General features: G+C 47.7%; 1 protein-coding gene across 1 annotated transcript in view; it reads left to right on the top strand.

Annotated features, from left to right (window-relative positions):
• Nucleotides 1–16,775, top strand: part of NPR1 (natriuretic peptide receptor 1) — a 79,485-nt gene that overhangs the window by 41,023 nt on the left and 21,687 nt on the right. Inside the window, exons 5-11 of the mRNA XM_056853758.1 lie at nt 1,277–1,368; nt 2,971–3,106; nt 5,606–5,690; nt 6,926–7,046; nt 8,887–8,961; nt 11,368–11,445; nt 14,805–14,909. Of these exons, the coding sequence (XP_056709736.1) occupies nt 1,277–1,368; nt 2,971–3,106; nt 5,606–5,690; nt 6,926–7,046; nt 8,887–8,961; nt 11,368–11,445; nt 14,805–14,909 (692 nt within the window). The remainder of the gene's footprint in view (nt 1–1,276; nt 1,369–2,970; nt 3,107–5,605; nt 5,691–6,925; nt 7,047–8,886; nt 8,962–11,367; nt 11,446–14,804; nt 14,910–16,775) is intronic.

Below are 16,775 nucleotides of genomic sequence, written 5' to 3'. Positions count from 1 at the left end.
AAACAACAGCAAAATAAAAAAAAACCATACAGCAATCTTCATAATTTAAAATAAAGATATATATGTAAACTTAAATTTTTTTTAACCAAATTTCTATATTACAGCTTATTTCAATATCCTCCTTCATACTACCACACCAATACATGGTTTAATCCTCTATAAAATAGCTAGACTGTCATTGCAGCACATTGTTATTTCTCACCCTTGATTATAAGTGCGGCGAACTCTAATCTGGTGAACCCAGCTGGCTTCATGTGCAGGAGAGGGGAGACCAACATGAAGCCAGCTGGGTGACCTTGGGCTAGTCACAGTTCTCTCCGAACTTTCACAGCCTCACCTACCTCACAAGGTGTCTGTTGTGGCATAGTGGTTAGGAGCAGTGGACACTAATCTGGAGAACCAGATTTGATTCCCCACTCCTCCACATGAGCGGCGGACTCTAATCTGGAGAACCTGGTTGGTTTCCCCACTCCTCCAGAAGAAGCCAGCCGGGTGACCTTGGGCTAGTCACAGTTCTCTCTGAACTCTCTCAGCCTCACCTACCTCACAAGGATGTCTGTTGTGGGGAGAGGAAGGGAAGGAGATTTTAAGCTGGTTTGATTCTCCTTAAAAGGTAGAGAAATTCGGCATATACAAATATTTATTTATTTATTATTTCAATTTAGTACTCTGTTCCCCCCAGCCGAGACCAACTCTTCTTCTTCTTCTTCTTCTTCTTCTTCTTCTTCTTCTTCTTCTTCTTCTTCTTCTTCTTCTTCTTCCTCCTCCTCTTCTTCTTCCTCTTCCTCTTCCTCTTCTTCCTCTGTAAGGTTACCATCTTTGGGTCAGCCAATTCCTGGAGATTTGGCGGGTTGGAGCCTGAGGAGCGCAGGGTGTGGAGAGGGGAAGGACCTCAGTGGAATATAATGCCCCAGCCTCCAGAGCAGCCATTTTCTCCAGGGGAACCCATCTCTGCCATTTAGAAAACAATTGTAATTCCAGGAGACCTCCAGGTCCCACCTGGAGGTTGGCAACTCTACAGGCATCCCTCATTTCCATGTAGAAGGGAGGAATGAGAGCGTGACAGAAAACATTCCCCAAATTCCATTCTCCAGGGTTGAGGGAAACCATAGCCATTAATCCCAACCTCTCAGACTAGTTTACTGGGGCCATACAGAATAGAGAAAACGTCAAGTTTCTCGTTTTGGAGTCCAGGGATTTGAGGAGGAAGGACATGGCGCAAATGATGTTTTGGATTGGGAACATTAAGTTTTTTCCTCTCCCTTCCACCATGCAGGGGTCACGGGGTTCCTGAAAATCGACAAGAACGGTGATCGGGAGACGGACTACTCACTCTGGGACATGGACCCTGCCTCAGGAGATTTTGAGGTTGGTGGAGCAGCCAATAGCATCTCTGTAATCTCCTCTGATGGATCAGGCCAAAGGTCCATTTGTTCCAGCATCCTGTTTCCAACAGAAGGCCTCCAGATGCTCATAGGGAGCTCACGAGGAGAGCGTTAGTTGATTTATTTTTTGTTCGGGACACTGTTAACCCACCTTTCTCCAAAGAGGAGTCAAGGCGGGCTTTGATGCCATTTCAGATTGCAGTAGAACAAAATAAATCGGTGTGGCTACAACTCATTACCAGCGACGACAACCCATGCCCTGAAAAAGCCCCCAGTGAAAGGCCGTTCCGCCAGGCAGGCCCATCGCAAGTACATCCCAGTACAATAGGGTTGCCAACCTCCAGGTACTAACTGGAGATCTCCTGCTATTACAACTGATCTCCAGCCGATAGAGATCAGTTCCCCTGCAGAAAATGGCAGCTCGGGCAATTGGACTCTATGGCATTGAAGTCCTTCCCCTCTCCAAACCCCGCCCTCCTCAGGCTCTGCCCCAAAAATCTCCAGGTAGTTCCCACCTGGATCTGGCAACCCTGCAGCACAAGCAGATGCAGATTGATCAGACAGGGTTTTTAAAAGTCCTCATTCAACTGAGTGGCTTGAAATTGCCTTTCCTCTCATTTGTCTCCATTATCTGGTTTTTGGAGGTAGACTGCCCCTGAACCCTGAAGCTCTTATGGCTAACAGACCCAGCCTTCGTAAAAATGTCTGATCTTTTATTCAAAAGCCATCTACATTTGTGGTTTTTTTAAAAAACCTTGTTCCACTGAGTTCTAAAGACTTCCATTGTGTCACCTTAACTCCGGGGTCCCCAACCTTCTTTGTGCCAGTGGGCACCTTTGGAATTCTGCCAGCTCTAGGTTGGGAAATACCTGGAGATTTTGGGGGTGGAGCCTGAGGAGGGCGGGGTTTGGGGAGGGACTTCAATGCCATAGAGTCCAATTGCCAAAGAGGCCATCTTCTCTAGGGGAACGGATCTCTGTCAGCTGGAGATCAGTTGTAATAGCAAGAGATCTCCAGCTTATCACCTGGAGATTGGCAACCCTAGGTGGCGGTGGGTGCAACCACAAAACGGCTGCCACAGGCGGCGGAGCCAGGAAAAAATGGCTGCCAATCGGGTTGCCTGGCGATTTCCTGGAATTATAATTGAAATCAGTTCCCCTAGAGAAAATGGCTGCTTTGGAAAATGGATTGGGTGGCATTATACACTGCTGCGGTCTTCTCCTTCTCAAACCTGGCCCTCTCCAGGCTCCACCACCAAATCTCCAGGAATTTCCCAACCTGAAGTTGGCAACCCTAGCCAAGCAAATTTCCAGTGACCAATCAGAAGCCTTGTTGGACAACAGCCACGCCAACCCTTCCTTCAAGGAGATCAAGGCAGCATACGTGGTCCCCCCGCACTCCATTTCATTCTAACAACGCTGCAGGGTACGTTAGGCTGAGAGAGGATGTCTGGCCCAAAGTCTCTAGTTGAGCTTCATAGCCAAGAGGGAATTTGAGTTCAGGTTTCCCTTGTTCTGGTGTGATGCTCTAACCACTACACCACACTGTGTCCTTTTCCTTCTCCTCCTTCTCCTGCTTCCCACAGATTGTTATCAGTTACAACGGGACTACCAAGAAACTAGAGATGGTACCTGGGAAGGATATCCACTGGCCAGGAAATGCCGTTCCCAGAGATGTGCCCTTCTGCGGTTTTGAGAATAGCAATCCAGCTTGTCAAAAAGGTAGTGGGACGAGGGTAGGGGCCAGTGACTTCTTTTATTTATTTGTTTGTTGAAATATTTCTATCCCACCTTTTCTCGTTGCCAGCTCTGTATTCTGCCATTTCTCCCGCCTCAACCCTCATTTCTTTGAGGAGCGGAAGAAAATAGGAGGAAAGTGGCATGGATGATGACACTCTAGGAATTTCCCCAAGGCTCGTTGGTCTTTACCATAGAGATTAGGGGAAACGCTTAATACATTTCTATGCCACCTTTCCACCAGGGTCCCCAAGGTGGCGAATGTTAAAACATTCCCAACATTCAAACATTAATCTGCATCAAGTCACGAATGTTCCCTCCAAAGGACTGTTGGCAACCATGGCTAGAAAGTTGGTGGTTCAGAGCTAAGCATGGTTAAGGAAAATGGCAGTAAAAGGAACCATGGAACCAAAAATGGAAGGAAGAGGGGTATTTACATGTGGGGAGGGAGGAAGTCCCTAGAAAAGGCACTATTATGTCTTCATTGCTCACACAAAAGGAGTGTTTTGTTTAGCTTTAAAATCTGCAAATTTGCCCATAAAGAAAATTTGCTCATACAGGAAACGAAGGTTGTTTACGCATGGGTACTTTCACTCATGTTCGCCCCAGTCTATCTCAGTTGTTCCTTGGAGTTCTGCATGAGTTTTCTCTCCATTAGAGATGACCTCACTGCCGGCCCTCACCAATCCCGGACCTTCCCGTTCCTCTGTTAACCCGATTCTACCCTCTCCCCTGAGCTCAGCCTGGGTGAAATCACCGTGCATAAGGCAAAGTGCGGGACATGCAAGTTGGTTTCTCGCATAACCAATTACAAAGCTGTGTGTAAAGAGGCGGGGATTCAAATGCTTCCTGCTTCCTCGGAACTCTTTCTGAGCAGAAGAAAGGCTTTTTAAAACCAAGGCTTGGATTTCTTCCCCCCCCCCCTTTCAGATTGCTCCGTTTTTTTGGTTTTTGTTATTAAAATGCTTTTTTATGCAGCAATTGGGTTTTGGGGGGGATTTTAACTCACAGTAAGCTCTGCAAAGTAAGCCAATGACAAAGCAGCATTTCAAGGGGCAGCGACTTGATGTGAGCTTGGAGACTGCTGGTGCATAGATTCCCAACAAGAAAGTGTGGGTCCGGCGAGCAACGAACCTCAGATAAAACTCCCAGGCATAAACGACCTACAAGAACAGAGTGAGACTGGGAGATTTTTTTTCCAAGTGTTCTTTCCTGTCTGCTCCCTTGTGGGCTAGAAACTTGCTGTGCCTTCAATGAAAGCTGGCATTCTCCGGATACACCCAGTTTGCTAAAGTTGTCTCTCAACAACCATTTGGAATCTAACCAAAATTAGGCGTACCGACAACAATAGTATTATCAAAACAAGGAAAAAATATATATCAGCAACGCAGACCACTGAATTATGCCAATTCACTTTATAGAATAAAGTTGCTTATGTCTCACATCTATATCCTACGGCTTTACTTACTACCTTCACTATAATGTGCATCTTTAAGACGCTTTGCCAGTGCCGGATTTATGTATAAGCTAAACAAGCTATAGTTTAGGGCCCCACTCTCTTGGGGCCCCCCCAAAAATTTAAAAACTGGATGTACAAAAACTTTTGTTTTTGCCAAATGCCAATGTGTTTGCATTATTATGTTTGTTATGAATAAAAAATCATTTTAAATTAGAGCTTAATAATTATTTCACTATTAATATACTTCTTCTTAATTGTATTTCAGTTCAACAATTACTTTGATAAAATACATATTTTGTTATGTGCAAATGGCTTTAAATACCTATTAGGTCCATAAATGACCATATAGCATATATTCAACACGAAAAACAGCGACAATTTGTTGTTGACAAAGGATAGCTCGACGTATAAAGGACCCCATTACCTTCAATAGCTTAGGGCCTCATCAAACCTAAATCCGGCCCTGCCTGCACTCGTTTGAGAGTTGGCGGCACAGGATTACAGTTTGATTTATTTCCCCCGCTATGAAGTGCATCTTTCCCCACCACGAGGTGCATCTTCAAGTCTCCTGCACCCGTTTTTCATTGTGAACTGAGAGCTACATGGGAGCATTCTTAATACTATTGTATTTTGTTTGGGCATTGGTCGGCTCAGCCAAACGTAACTTCATTGTGTAATGTTTAGTTATTTGTACATAATTAGCCTAGTTCTTAGGATATAGATGTGAGACATAAGTAACTTTATTCTGTAAAGTGGATTGGCATAATTCAGTGGTCTGCGTTGCTGATATATATTTTTTCCTTGTTTCTCAACAACCATTGGCAACTGGCCTGCAGTCATTAGCAACTCAGGAAGGGACTCTGTAATTACAGCCATCGCCCACCCTGTTACCCGGCCACCGGGGCTTGGCTTGTACCTGGCTGGCAGCATCGGGGTGATAAAACACTTTGAACCAGCCCTGGGGAAATGTCTGCGGTCGGCTAGCTGGGCACTAACAGCCCCTTCTTCTTGTTTTCCTTCCCCAGCTTCTTTATCCTTGCTGGAGATCCTGTCTCTTGTCATGACCCTGGTCCTCTCTCTGGTGAGCATGGCGGCCTTCTTTGTGTACAGGTGAGTGCCAGCATCGTTTGTGCAGGCGGAGGCTAAAAACGGAGCACCTGGAGCAGATCCAAGATCCAGCTAGCCCTGTAATAAGTGTCTGACAAAGAGATCTACACAGGAGCACGTGAAGCTGCCTTATTCTGAATCAGACCCTCGGTCCATCAAAGTCAGTATTGTCTACTCAGACCAGCAGCGGCTCTCCAGGGTCTCAGGCAGAGGTCTTTCACATCACCTCCTTGCCTAGTCCCTTTAACTGGAGATACTGGGGATTGAACCTGAGACCTTCTGCATCCCAAGCAGATGCTCTACCACTGAGCCACAGCCCCTCCCCATGGCTCTCCAGGGTCTCAGGCAGGGGTCTTTAGCATCACCTACTTGCCTGGTCCCTTTAACTGGAGATGGTGGGGATTGAACCTGGGACTTTCTGCATGCCAAGCCAATGCTCTACCACTGAGCCACAGCTCCTCTCCATGGCTTTCCAAGGTCTCAGGCAGAGGTCTTTAGCATCACCTACTTGCCTGGTCCCTTTAACTGGAGATGCCGGGGATTGAACCTGGGACCCTCTCCATGCCAAGCAGATGCTCTACCATTGAGCCACAGCCCTCTCCATGGCTCTCTAGGGTCTCAGGCAGAGGTCTTTAGCATCACCTTGCCTAGTTCCTTTAACTGGAGATGCCGGGGATTGAACCTGGGACCTTCTGCATGCCAAGCAGATGCTCTACCACTGAGCTATGGCCCTTCCCCTAGTGTAGTGGATACCGTGTCCACTGGGTGTGGGCAGCAGTGGAACAGGCCACGTCTGCGCTATGGATTATTAGGGAAAGGGTGGAAAACAAAACAGCCTGTATTGTCATGGGCTGGAATGGAGGAGCCCACAGGAGGGGCTACGGCTCTGACATCCTGCCCTTGATCATGGAGGTTCCATTGAAGCAGCCACGGCCAACAGAACTATCCTGCACCATGTATTTTTCCAGTCCCCTTTTAAAAGCAATCTGAACTAGTGGCGGTCAGAACCTCTTGCGACAGCAAACCCTGTAAATACAAATTGTTTATCTTTTTCCTGAATTTGCTGCAATCAACTACAAGGGTTTGGGGGGAAGCGCAAGTTCAAGGTTTATGAGAGATGAAAAGAGAAAACGAGGCTCTGAGCTTTTGGCATTGTGACAGAGGGCAGGGGGTATAGCGAGGAAGAGAGACTGTGTTGCCAGGGTTGGCCTCTGAAAACGCACCCTGCCCATCCCCAGGAAAATGAAGCTGGAGAAGGAGCTGGCATCGGAGCTATGGCGCATTCACTGGGAGGACGTGCAGTCCAGCAATTTGGAGAAAAATTTGCGCAGCGTTGGCAGCAAGCTCACCCTCTCATTGGTGAGTGCCCTCTGCCTGTCCCCCCGGGTCTCCCCTGGGCATCTGTATGTCTATCTATCGGTCTATGTGTCTATCGATCTATCTGTCTATCGGTCTATATGTCTATCTATTATCCCCGGCCTCACATGGACCCTGTCCATCCATCCATCCATCCATCCAACCAACCAACCAACCAACCAACTAACCAACCAACCAACCAACCAACCAACCAACTATCATCTCTGGCCTCACATGGGGTCTGTCTGTCTCTGACTCTGTCTCTGTCTGTCTGTCTGTCTGTCTGTCTGTCTGTCTGTCTGTCTGTCTGTCTGTCTATCTATCTATCTATCTATCTATCTATCTATCTATCTATCTATCTATCTATCATATTCCAACCCCACTTCCTTCCACCCCCATTTAATGCTCAAAACAACCCTACTGTGGGTTAGACTGAAACAGAGTAACTGGCCCAGGGGCCACTCAGTGAATTTCATTACCAAGTGGGAATTTGAACCTGGGGTCTTCTCAGTCAAAGATTAATGCATCAGCTGCTAACAACCCCCTGGCTTTAGGTAGCTCTGTGTGCTGAGATCTTTCCTACTGGATTGTGGTTCTGCTTTTAAAAAGAAATGAATAAATCTGCATCAATATAATCTGAAATGTGCACTTGGTATGAAGAGCAAGATTTTGGTCCAGAAGCACCTTAAAGTCCAACGAGATTTCCAGGGTGTAAGCTTTCAAGAGTCAAAGCTCCCTTCCTCAGGTATCTGACGAAAAGAGCTTTGCCTCTCAGAGCCTTATATCCTGGGAATCTTGTTGGTTTTTAAGGTGCTTCTGGACTTGAATCTTGCTCTTCTACCGCAGACTGACTCAGCTACCCACCTGAAATGATGCTGAATGAAGATATTTTCAGAGGGTAGCCATGTGAGAATGCAGTAGGACAGCTAGATTTGAATCCAGTATCACCTTTGAGACCAACAGGTTTTCCCGGGTATGAGCTCTCGAGCTTTGACTCTCGAAAGTCAAAGTATAAAGAGAGAGGACAGGGAGAAGCTTTTCTCCCTCTCTCATAACACTAGAACACAGGGTCATCTGCTGAAGCTGGAGGGTGAGAGGTTCAAAATTGATAAAAGGAAGTCTTTCTTCACACGACGCATAGTTAAATGGTGGAACTCCCTGCCCCAGGATGTGGTGATGGCTGCCAAGTTGGAAGGCTTTAAGAGGGGAGTGGACATGTTCATGGAGGAGAGGGCTATTCATGGCTACTAGTCAAAATGGAGACTAGTCATGATGTGTACCTATTCTCTCCAGGATCAGAGGAGCATACCTATTATATTGGGTACTGTGAAACACAGGCAGGATAATGCTGCTGCAGTCGCCTTGTTTGTGGGCTTCCTGGAGGCACCTGGTTGGCCACTGTGTGAACAGACTGCTGGACTTGATGGGCCTGGGTCTGATCCAGCAGGGATTTTCTTATGTTCTTATGAAAGCTCATACCCCCGAAAATCGTGTTGGTCTCTCAGGTGCTTGAGGGCAGCAGGAAAAGAGGAAGACCCAACAAGAGATGGATTAACTCTATAAAGGAAGTCACGGCCCTCAACTTGCAAGACCTGAGCAAGGCTGTCAAAGATAAAACATTTTGGAGGACATGGATTCATAGGGTCGTCATGAGTCTGAAGCGACTTGACGGCACTTAACACACACACACACAAGGTGCTACTGGACTTGAATCTTGCCGACCCCGCACGAAGTTACGCAAATGAAACAAGTGAAATCTTAAATGTGGGGGGGACTCAGGTGGTGGATAGGGTGTGCTTTGTCCATAGGAAGCCCCCTCATTGCTTTCCTTCTCTCCTCACAGAGGGGTTCAAACTATGGGTCCCTGCTTACCACGGAGGGGCAGTTCCAGGTATATGCCAAGACGGCTTATTACAAGGTAAGTTTAAAAGGACAGAATACAAGCAGCCGTGCTGGATCAGCACAACGCTCTGTGTAGACCAGCATCCTGTTTCCATCAGAGGACAGTCAGCTGCCCCGGTGAAGCCCACAAGCAGGCCCTGCTAGCCACAGACCTCCTCTGCTGGCTGCTGCCCAGCATCGAACAAGCAGAGGCATTCTTCTTCTGAGATCCCATTCAGTTATCACGGCAAAGTGCCAGTAGTTGACTCGTCCTCCCTAAATATGTCCAGCCCCCTTTTCAAAATCCATGTAAGCAAGTGGGTGTCACCCCATGCTTGTGGCAGTGAGTTCCACAAGCCAACTGCTCATCGTGGGAGCAATGCTTCCATCTTGGGTCTGCCGCCAATAATTTTCACAGGGTGACCCTGAGTTCTGGTCCTGGGTGGGGGTGGCACCCTGACATTTAGGGGCGGGGCTTCTACACAAGTGGGTGCGTGGCCTCTCTCCTACGCTAGGGGCCATTTCATGGAGCAGGACGGCTTGACGGCTTCCCACTGTACCATTTTGGTGCCGAGAGCATGCACATGGGAGCATAGTATGGCAGCCAGAGGCCTTTTATGCAGGGCTGTTTCCCTCGTGGTCACACCCCAACTACTTCGGGGGTTTTGTTTTGATTACGCATGCATTTTCCGACCTTCAGAAGTCACCTTGCTTTCCCCTCGTGTTTTCCCCGCGTTTTCTGAATGCTGTTTAGCTAGGTTTGCCAGATCTCTCCTCCCCACCGGCGGGAGGTTTTTGGGGCGGAGGCTGAGGAGGACGGGGTTTGGGGAGGGGAGAGACTTCAATTCCATAGAGTCCAATGGCCAAAGCGGCCATTTTCTCCAGGGGAACTGATCTCTATCGGCTGGAGATCAGTTGCAATAGCAAGAGATCTCCAGCTAGAATCTGGAGGTTGTAATCAAAAACACAGTTGTAGGCTATATAAATCAACCAATTGTGTTATATTTAAAGCATATAACATGTGGCATGAAAAGAAAAAACAGTTTCTGTTATACGTACATTATTATTTCCATAATGTAACACAGGTACAAATCAACAGCAAAAGTACTGCAAAGCAGGTGTCAACAAAAATAAATATAGCAAAGTCTTCTTCTTGAAATTAAGTGTTATAGGCTGTTGTCCATTTGGTAGTGGTACAGGATGCCGGTAAATGCCTGTTTCAAATCTTCTTCAGCCAACCCAATAATTCACGGAAGCCTTATTCAATTCAGTTCAGTGTCTGGGTTTGTATATATATATATATACCTCAGAAACGCTTTAGCTGTTAATTACAACACCAGCATTATTGATTGGAAATTCATGATAAACAAATATAGGTTATTTACAATCAAATTAAGTTTTCAAAGTTCTACGACGGGCGCATCCATCACGTGATTTCTGATTCGTGAGCGGTGCTCCCCAATTCTTAATTTTAGGGGGCGTAATGTCTTACCGACATAAATTAATTTGCATGGGCAAATTAAAACATAAATCACATTCATAGAATTACAATTTGTGAAATGACGTAGTTCAAATTTAAAGCCGGTATCCTCCCGAGTAAAGCTTTTTACAGGCAGGGAGAACATTGGATTCGATTCAAACACTCTGAGGATGATTTAAAATTCTTTGCGGTCTGGCAATTTTTGCCTAAGAAATATCAAAGGACCAATATAGATAAGGTTCTCTGTCAGCAGGAAGCACGTTTTGTACGTCGATTTGATTGTGTTACACCTAAAGGGTTAAATATGATGAATGACCTTACCTCTTTTCCGTAACCACCTTTTTTGCACCTGGGATCTAACTAATATGTATTTAAATGTGATGCTAACTATCAGCTACATGACTGTGAACAAGATAGAATCTTTGTCGGGTCTGACCTCACAAGTTACTGTGATAAAGAATGAATCATATGTAAGGATATGTGAGTATGAAAACTTAATTTTATTGTAAATAACCTATATTTGTTTATTATGAATTTCCAATCAATACTGCTGGCGTTGTAATTAACAGCTAAAGTATTTCTGAGGTGTGTGTGTGTGTGTGTGTGTGTGTGAAGAAGACTGCTATATTTATATTTATTTTTGTTGACTCCTGCTTTGCAGTACTTTTGCTGTTGATTTGTACCTGTGTTACATTATGGAAATAATAATATACATATAACAGAAACTGTTTTTTCTTTTCATGCCACATGTTATATGCTTTAAATATAACACAATTGGTTGATTTATATAGCCTACAACTGTGTTTTTGATTACTGGTACTACTATACCTACAGCTGAAATTACTGGTTAGAATCTGGAGGTTGGCAACCCTACCCGAGCGGGTGGGTCTCACATCCGGTTGATCTGCTGCTCTGCAGCAAGTTACGCACTTGCACATAAAGGGTCACCATGTCTCTTTGCAGGGGAACCTCGTGGCCGTGAAACACGTGAACCGGAAGCGCATCGAGCTCACACGCAAGGTCCAGTTTGAACTGAAACACGTAAGCGCCCTGCCTGTCCCTTAGCTCCTTGAAGGGTAGAGCTTTGCAGATAAGGCAGCAGCGGCATTGGGAGCAGGGAGCTGTCTCAGGGCGGGCTCTGGCCAGGGTGGTACCGGCCAGCTCGGGCAAGATCTGGAGCCCAGAAGCCTCGGGAAACCCTACAGAAGCTGTCTTTATTCTGGCTTGACGCATCCAGATTGCAAGATGTAATTGTTCCGCTGTACACTGCATTGGTCAGGCCGCACCTGGAGTATTGTGTACAGTTTCGGAGGCCTCACTTCGAAAAGGATGTGGACAGAGTCGAGCAGGTGCAGAGGAAAGCAACGAGGATGATCAGGGGCCTGGAGACTAAGCAATACGAGGAAAGGCTGAGGGACTTGGGAATGTGCAGTCTGGAGAAGAGGAGGCTGAGGGGGGACAGGATTGCTCTCTTGAAGTATTTGAAGGGCTGTCACTTAGAGGAGGGCAGGGAGCTGTTCCTGTTGCCCGCAGAGGACAGGACTCGCAATAATGGGTTTAAATTGTGGGAGGAAAGGTACCGGCTGGATATTAGGAAAAACTTTTTTACAGTAAGAGTTGTTCAACAGTAGAATCAGCTGCCTAGGGAGGTGGTGAGCTCCCCCTCACTGGCAATCTTTAAGCAGAGGCTGGACAAGCACTTGTCAGGGATGCTCTAGGCTGATCCTGAATTGAGCAGGGGGTTGGACTAGATGGCCCGCATGGCCCCTTCCGACTCTATGATTCTTGGATTCGTCCAGATTTCTCAGAGCAGGATCACCTTGTACCTTACCACTACTGTCCCACTGGTGTTGAGAGGCTGTGTTGAGGGGCCGTGGCTCAGGGGTAGAGTATCTGCTTGGCATGCAGAAGGTCCCAGGTTCAATCCCCGGCATCTCCATTTAAAGGGACCAGGGAAGAAGGTGACGTGAAAGACCTCTGCCTGAGACCCTGGGGAGCCGCTGCCGGTCTGAGTAGACAATACTGACTTTGATGGACCAAGGGTCTGAGTCAGTGTAAGGCAGCTTCATGTGTTTCGCTTACTTTCCGTGGTAGTTTACTGGGGCACCAGCAGGGGGCGCCGTACCGGTGGGGCATTTTCTGCCAGAGGCCAAAGGCTCATTAGCGAAGGGGAAGTCAACAAGCGGAGGGGGGCACAGAATGTGGCACAGAGCGGCACCCGGGCTGCAGCAGCAGAAGGGCTAATGACTCATTAGCGGGGAACCGGCAGGGGGGCGGCCATCTGCTCCCCCCTTTAATTAAGACTTAGAGCTCTTTACAGGGAGAGGAACGGCTCTGTGTGTGTATGAGAGAGAGAGAATGCAAACAAGGGGGTGGCGGTTGCGAAAGAGGCATTAATACATGCAAAGATTGCGGCCAGAAGGGTCACAGAGCGCTCTCTGCACCATCTTTTTTTGGGGGGGTTGGGGTGGAAAGAGCAAATCTAAAAGGATCCTTTTGCAGAATTGCATCAATCACTCTTTCGTGCCCCCTCTATCCTTCCCGCCCCCCTGGCTCACGCAAGGGGCTGGGCCCAGGGCTCGAATTCCTTTCATTCTGATGATCTGTCGCTCATCCCCTGGAGTCAGGAACGATTCCCTCCAAGCACCGTCTTGATGGGAGGTTTTTTTGGGGGGGCTCCAGTAACCTCTCCTAAAGAATTTTTATTTTTATTTTTTTTGGAAAAAATACAGGCTGTACCTATGCCAAGACTGAGAGAGATTTGGAGCGGAGGGGGAAGGGAGAGAGCCAGCGTGGTGTAGTGGTTAACAGCGGTGGTTTGGAGCAGTGGAGTCCGAGCTGGAGAGCCGGGTTTGATTCCCCACTCCTCCACACGAGCGGCGGAGGCTAATCTGGTGAACCGGGTTGGTTTCCCCACTCCTCCACGTGAAGCCAGCTGGGCGACTTTGGGCTAGTCACAGCTCTCTCCAAACTCTTTCAGCCCCACCTGCCTCACAAAGTATCTGTTGCAGGGAGGGGAAGGTGATTGTTAGCCGGTTTGATTCTCCCGTAAGTGGTAGAGAAAGTCGGCATATAAAAACCAATTCTTCATCTAAAATCCTGTGTGAAAAGGGGATCTGAAAAGGGGATCGCTCCAGTTTTCTCAGCAAATGGGGTCTGAGATATGCTTTGCGAGTTCTGATTTCTCCAGTGGCTCTGTAAGGTGGAGGCGGGGTGGAGGGGAGCAAAACTGCCCCAGTTCTGGGACAGAAATCCTAGACAGAATGTTCTCCAGGGAAAGCCAACCCTTTCCTCTTCTTCTCCAATAAATTGGAAAGCAGATTCTCCTCCCCTCCACCCAAATAAATTTTTGGAACTTTCTGCTTTTTTCTGAATTACACCTTATAACTGGAGGTTGGCAACCCTAAACATGGGGTTGGAGGTTTCAGCGGATTGCAGATGTCTTTCCCCTTGCCTCAGCTTCCATGCATGATAGGGTTTCCAACCTCCAGGTACTAGCTGCTATTACAACTGATCTCCAGCCGACAGAGATCAGTTCCCCTGGAGAAAACGGCCGCTTTGGCCATTGGACTCTATGGCATTGAAGTCCCTCCCCTCCTCAAATCCCGCCCTCCTCAGGTTCCACCCCCAAAATCCCCAGGTATTTCCCAACCCAGAGCTGGCAACCCTAGGTGGGAATGCAGGAGTCCTTCCCCTGCCCTTCATATTCTTCAAGTAGTGTTGCCAACTCTGGGTTGGAAAATACCTGGAGATTTTTGGGGTGGAGCCTGAGGAGGGCGAGGTTTGGGGAGGGGAGGGCCTTCAATGGGGTATAATGCCATAGAGTCCACCCTCCAAAGCAGCCATTTTCTCCCGAGGAACTGAACTCTTTTATCTGGGGATCAGTTGTAATAGCGGGAGATCTCCAGGCAGCACCTGGAGGTTGGCAACCCTAACTTGAAGTCATTTCACATGAAGGTATTCACAGCCAAGATTGTATGTACATGTTTATTTCATGTATTTTTGCAGTGCTTTTCACACCGACCCCCCCCAGAAAAAAAAACGGTGCCCAAAACAGCTAATTAAAAACAAATCCAAATAGCAATTAAAATATTTTGTTTAAAAGATTCTTAGGGAGGGGGGGTGTCAGTGTGGTCTCGCTCCAGGTGTGTGTGTGTGTGGGGGGGCGTTGTAGCCTTTCCTCCCTCTGACCTTGCTGACGGCAGATGGTCTCTGGCAGAGATCTCAGCTGAAAGCCAATGTATTTCTGCTGTAATTAATTGCTCATAATTAATAAACAGCTGTCTTGACCTCAAAGTTGCCTTAAGGGTGGGGGGGGGAACTTGGAGGGGTGGTCTGGCAAAATGGGGCGCTTTAATCATTCCACGTGTTCTCTCTCTTCTCCCCCCCCTCCTTTCCAGATGAGGGATGTTCAAAACAAGCATCTGACGCGTTTTATTGGGGCCTGCATCGATCCGCCAAACATCTGTATCCTGACAGAGTACTGTACCCGCGGTAGTCTCCAGGTACTGAAGTGGGGAAGGGTTTCTAGGAGTACGTAAATAATCCTAGGAGTTTTAGCTGGTTAGCTAAGTGACCAAATCGGCATATGTTTGCCTATGAAAAGAACCATTCCTAAAGAAACAAGTGTATTTTGTTTTTAGATGCATGTGAGTGTCAAATTGGTATGGTTTTAGAAAAGATTCCTCTTTCTTTCTTTCTTTCTTTCTTTCTTTCTTTCTTTCTTTCTTTCTTTCTTTCTTTCTTTCTTTCTTTCTTTCTTTCTCTCTCTCTCTCTCTCTCTCTCTCTCTCTCTCTCTCTCTCTCTCTCTCTCTCTCTCTCTCTCTTTCTTTCTTTCTTTCTTTCTTTCTTTCTTTCTTTCTTTCTTTCTTTCTTTCTTTCTTTCTTTCTTTCTCCGGAGGCGATGCCTCTTTTCACCCCATTTTAGAAGAGGCATTCCCACCTCTCTCACAGACAGAGGAAAATACCTCTTCCAAAACGGTGCTTGCACCAGACAGCGCAGTGTAGCGGTTACGAACGGTGGTTTGTAGCGCTGGACTCTAATCTGGAGAACCGGGTTCGATCCCCCACTCCTCCACATGAGCGGAGGAGGCTAATCTGGGGAACTGGGTTGGTTTCCCCACTCCTCCCCATGAAGCCAGGTGGGTGGCCTTGGGCTAGTCACAGCTCTCCTGGAGCTCTCTCAGCCCCACCTACCTCACAGGGTTTCTGTTTCAGGGAGGGGAAGGGGAGGTGATTGTAAGCCAGTTTGATTTTTCCTTAAGTGGTAGAGAAAGTCGGCATATAAAAAACCAACTCCAGCTCCTCCAACTCCTCTTCTTCTTCTACTGCAGACCAACACTGCTATCGTCCCAAAACTATCTTCATGGAGGGTTATTGGGATGGGGTATTGGATCGGGTATTGGGGAGGGGCTGTGGCTCAGCGGTAAAGCATCTGCTTGGCATGCAGGAGGTCCTAGGTTGAATCCTTGGCATCTTAAAGGGACCTGGCAAGTAGGTGGTGCGAAAGACCTCTGCCTGAGACCCTGGAGAGCCATGGGATGGGGCTGTGGCTCAGTGGTAGGGCATCTGCTTGGCATGCAGAAAGTCCCAGGTTGAATCCTTGGCATCTCCAGTTAAAGGGACCAGGCAAGTAGGTGGTGCGAAAGACCTCTGCCTGAGACCCTGGAGAGCCGCTACCGGTCTGAGTAGACAGTACTGACTTTGATGGACCAGGGGTCTGATTCAGTATAAGGCAGCTTCATGTGCTCATGTGTGAAGGTTTTCTACACTGAATCTTTTTCACATTGGGTGGTGGGGAGGAGGATTGTATCATGTCCTCATTCCAAGGCACAGGAGGATGCTCGCCGTGACCTCTTTTCCAACTGTTTTGCACGGCGGGACAGGAAGGTTTCGTTTCCAGACCCGACCCGCAGCGAAGGCCCCGAGACGGGGGGCCGGCGAGGGTTTTAATTAAAAGGAGAGCTGCGGGGGCCCTGCAGCTGCCTCCGCAGAGAAGCCCTTCGCGGAGCCAATTCCAAGAGGGATGATTTACGGCCCGGCAGACGAGCGAGAGGGATTTGAAGGGAGGGGGGGCGGTTTCGACAGGCCTAGATTCCTGGCCGGCTGCTGCCGATAAGCATTTCCTCTTATAAAAGAGATGAGAGACAGAAGCGGGGAGGAGGGGGAGAGCAAAAGAAAGGAAGAATGGTCTGGGGGATCAGGCAGGGAAATGCAGCTAACTGGGATGGTATCCAGATGGTGGGGGCACGATGGGGGGAAAGTAGGACAGGGGTTGCCAAGGAGCTGTTATTTTCGGAGGGCTGAAATATTTTGACTGCAGTACTGCAGTCGGAGGCTCTGCTCGCGGACCTGCGTTCGATCTAGGGTT

This window comes from Euleptes europaea, chromosome 7, assembly GCF_029931775.1.
Source record: "Euleptes europaea isolate rEulEur1 chromosome 7, rEulEur1.hap1, whole genome shotgun sequence".
Lineage (NCBI taxonomy): Eukaryota > Metazoa > Chordata > Lepidosauria > Squamata > Sphaerodactylidae > Euleptes > Euleptes europaea.
Note: the sequence above shows the minus strand (reverse complement) of the source record. Positions and strands in the feature narration are given on the sequence as shown.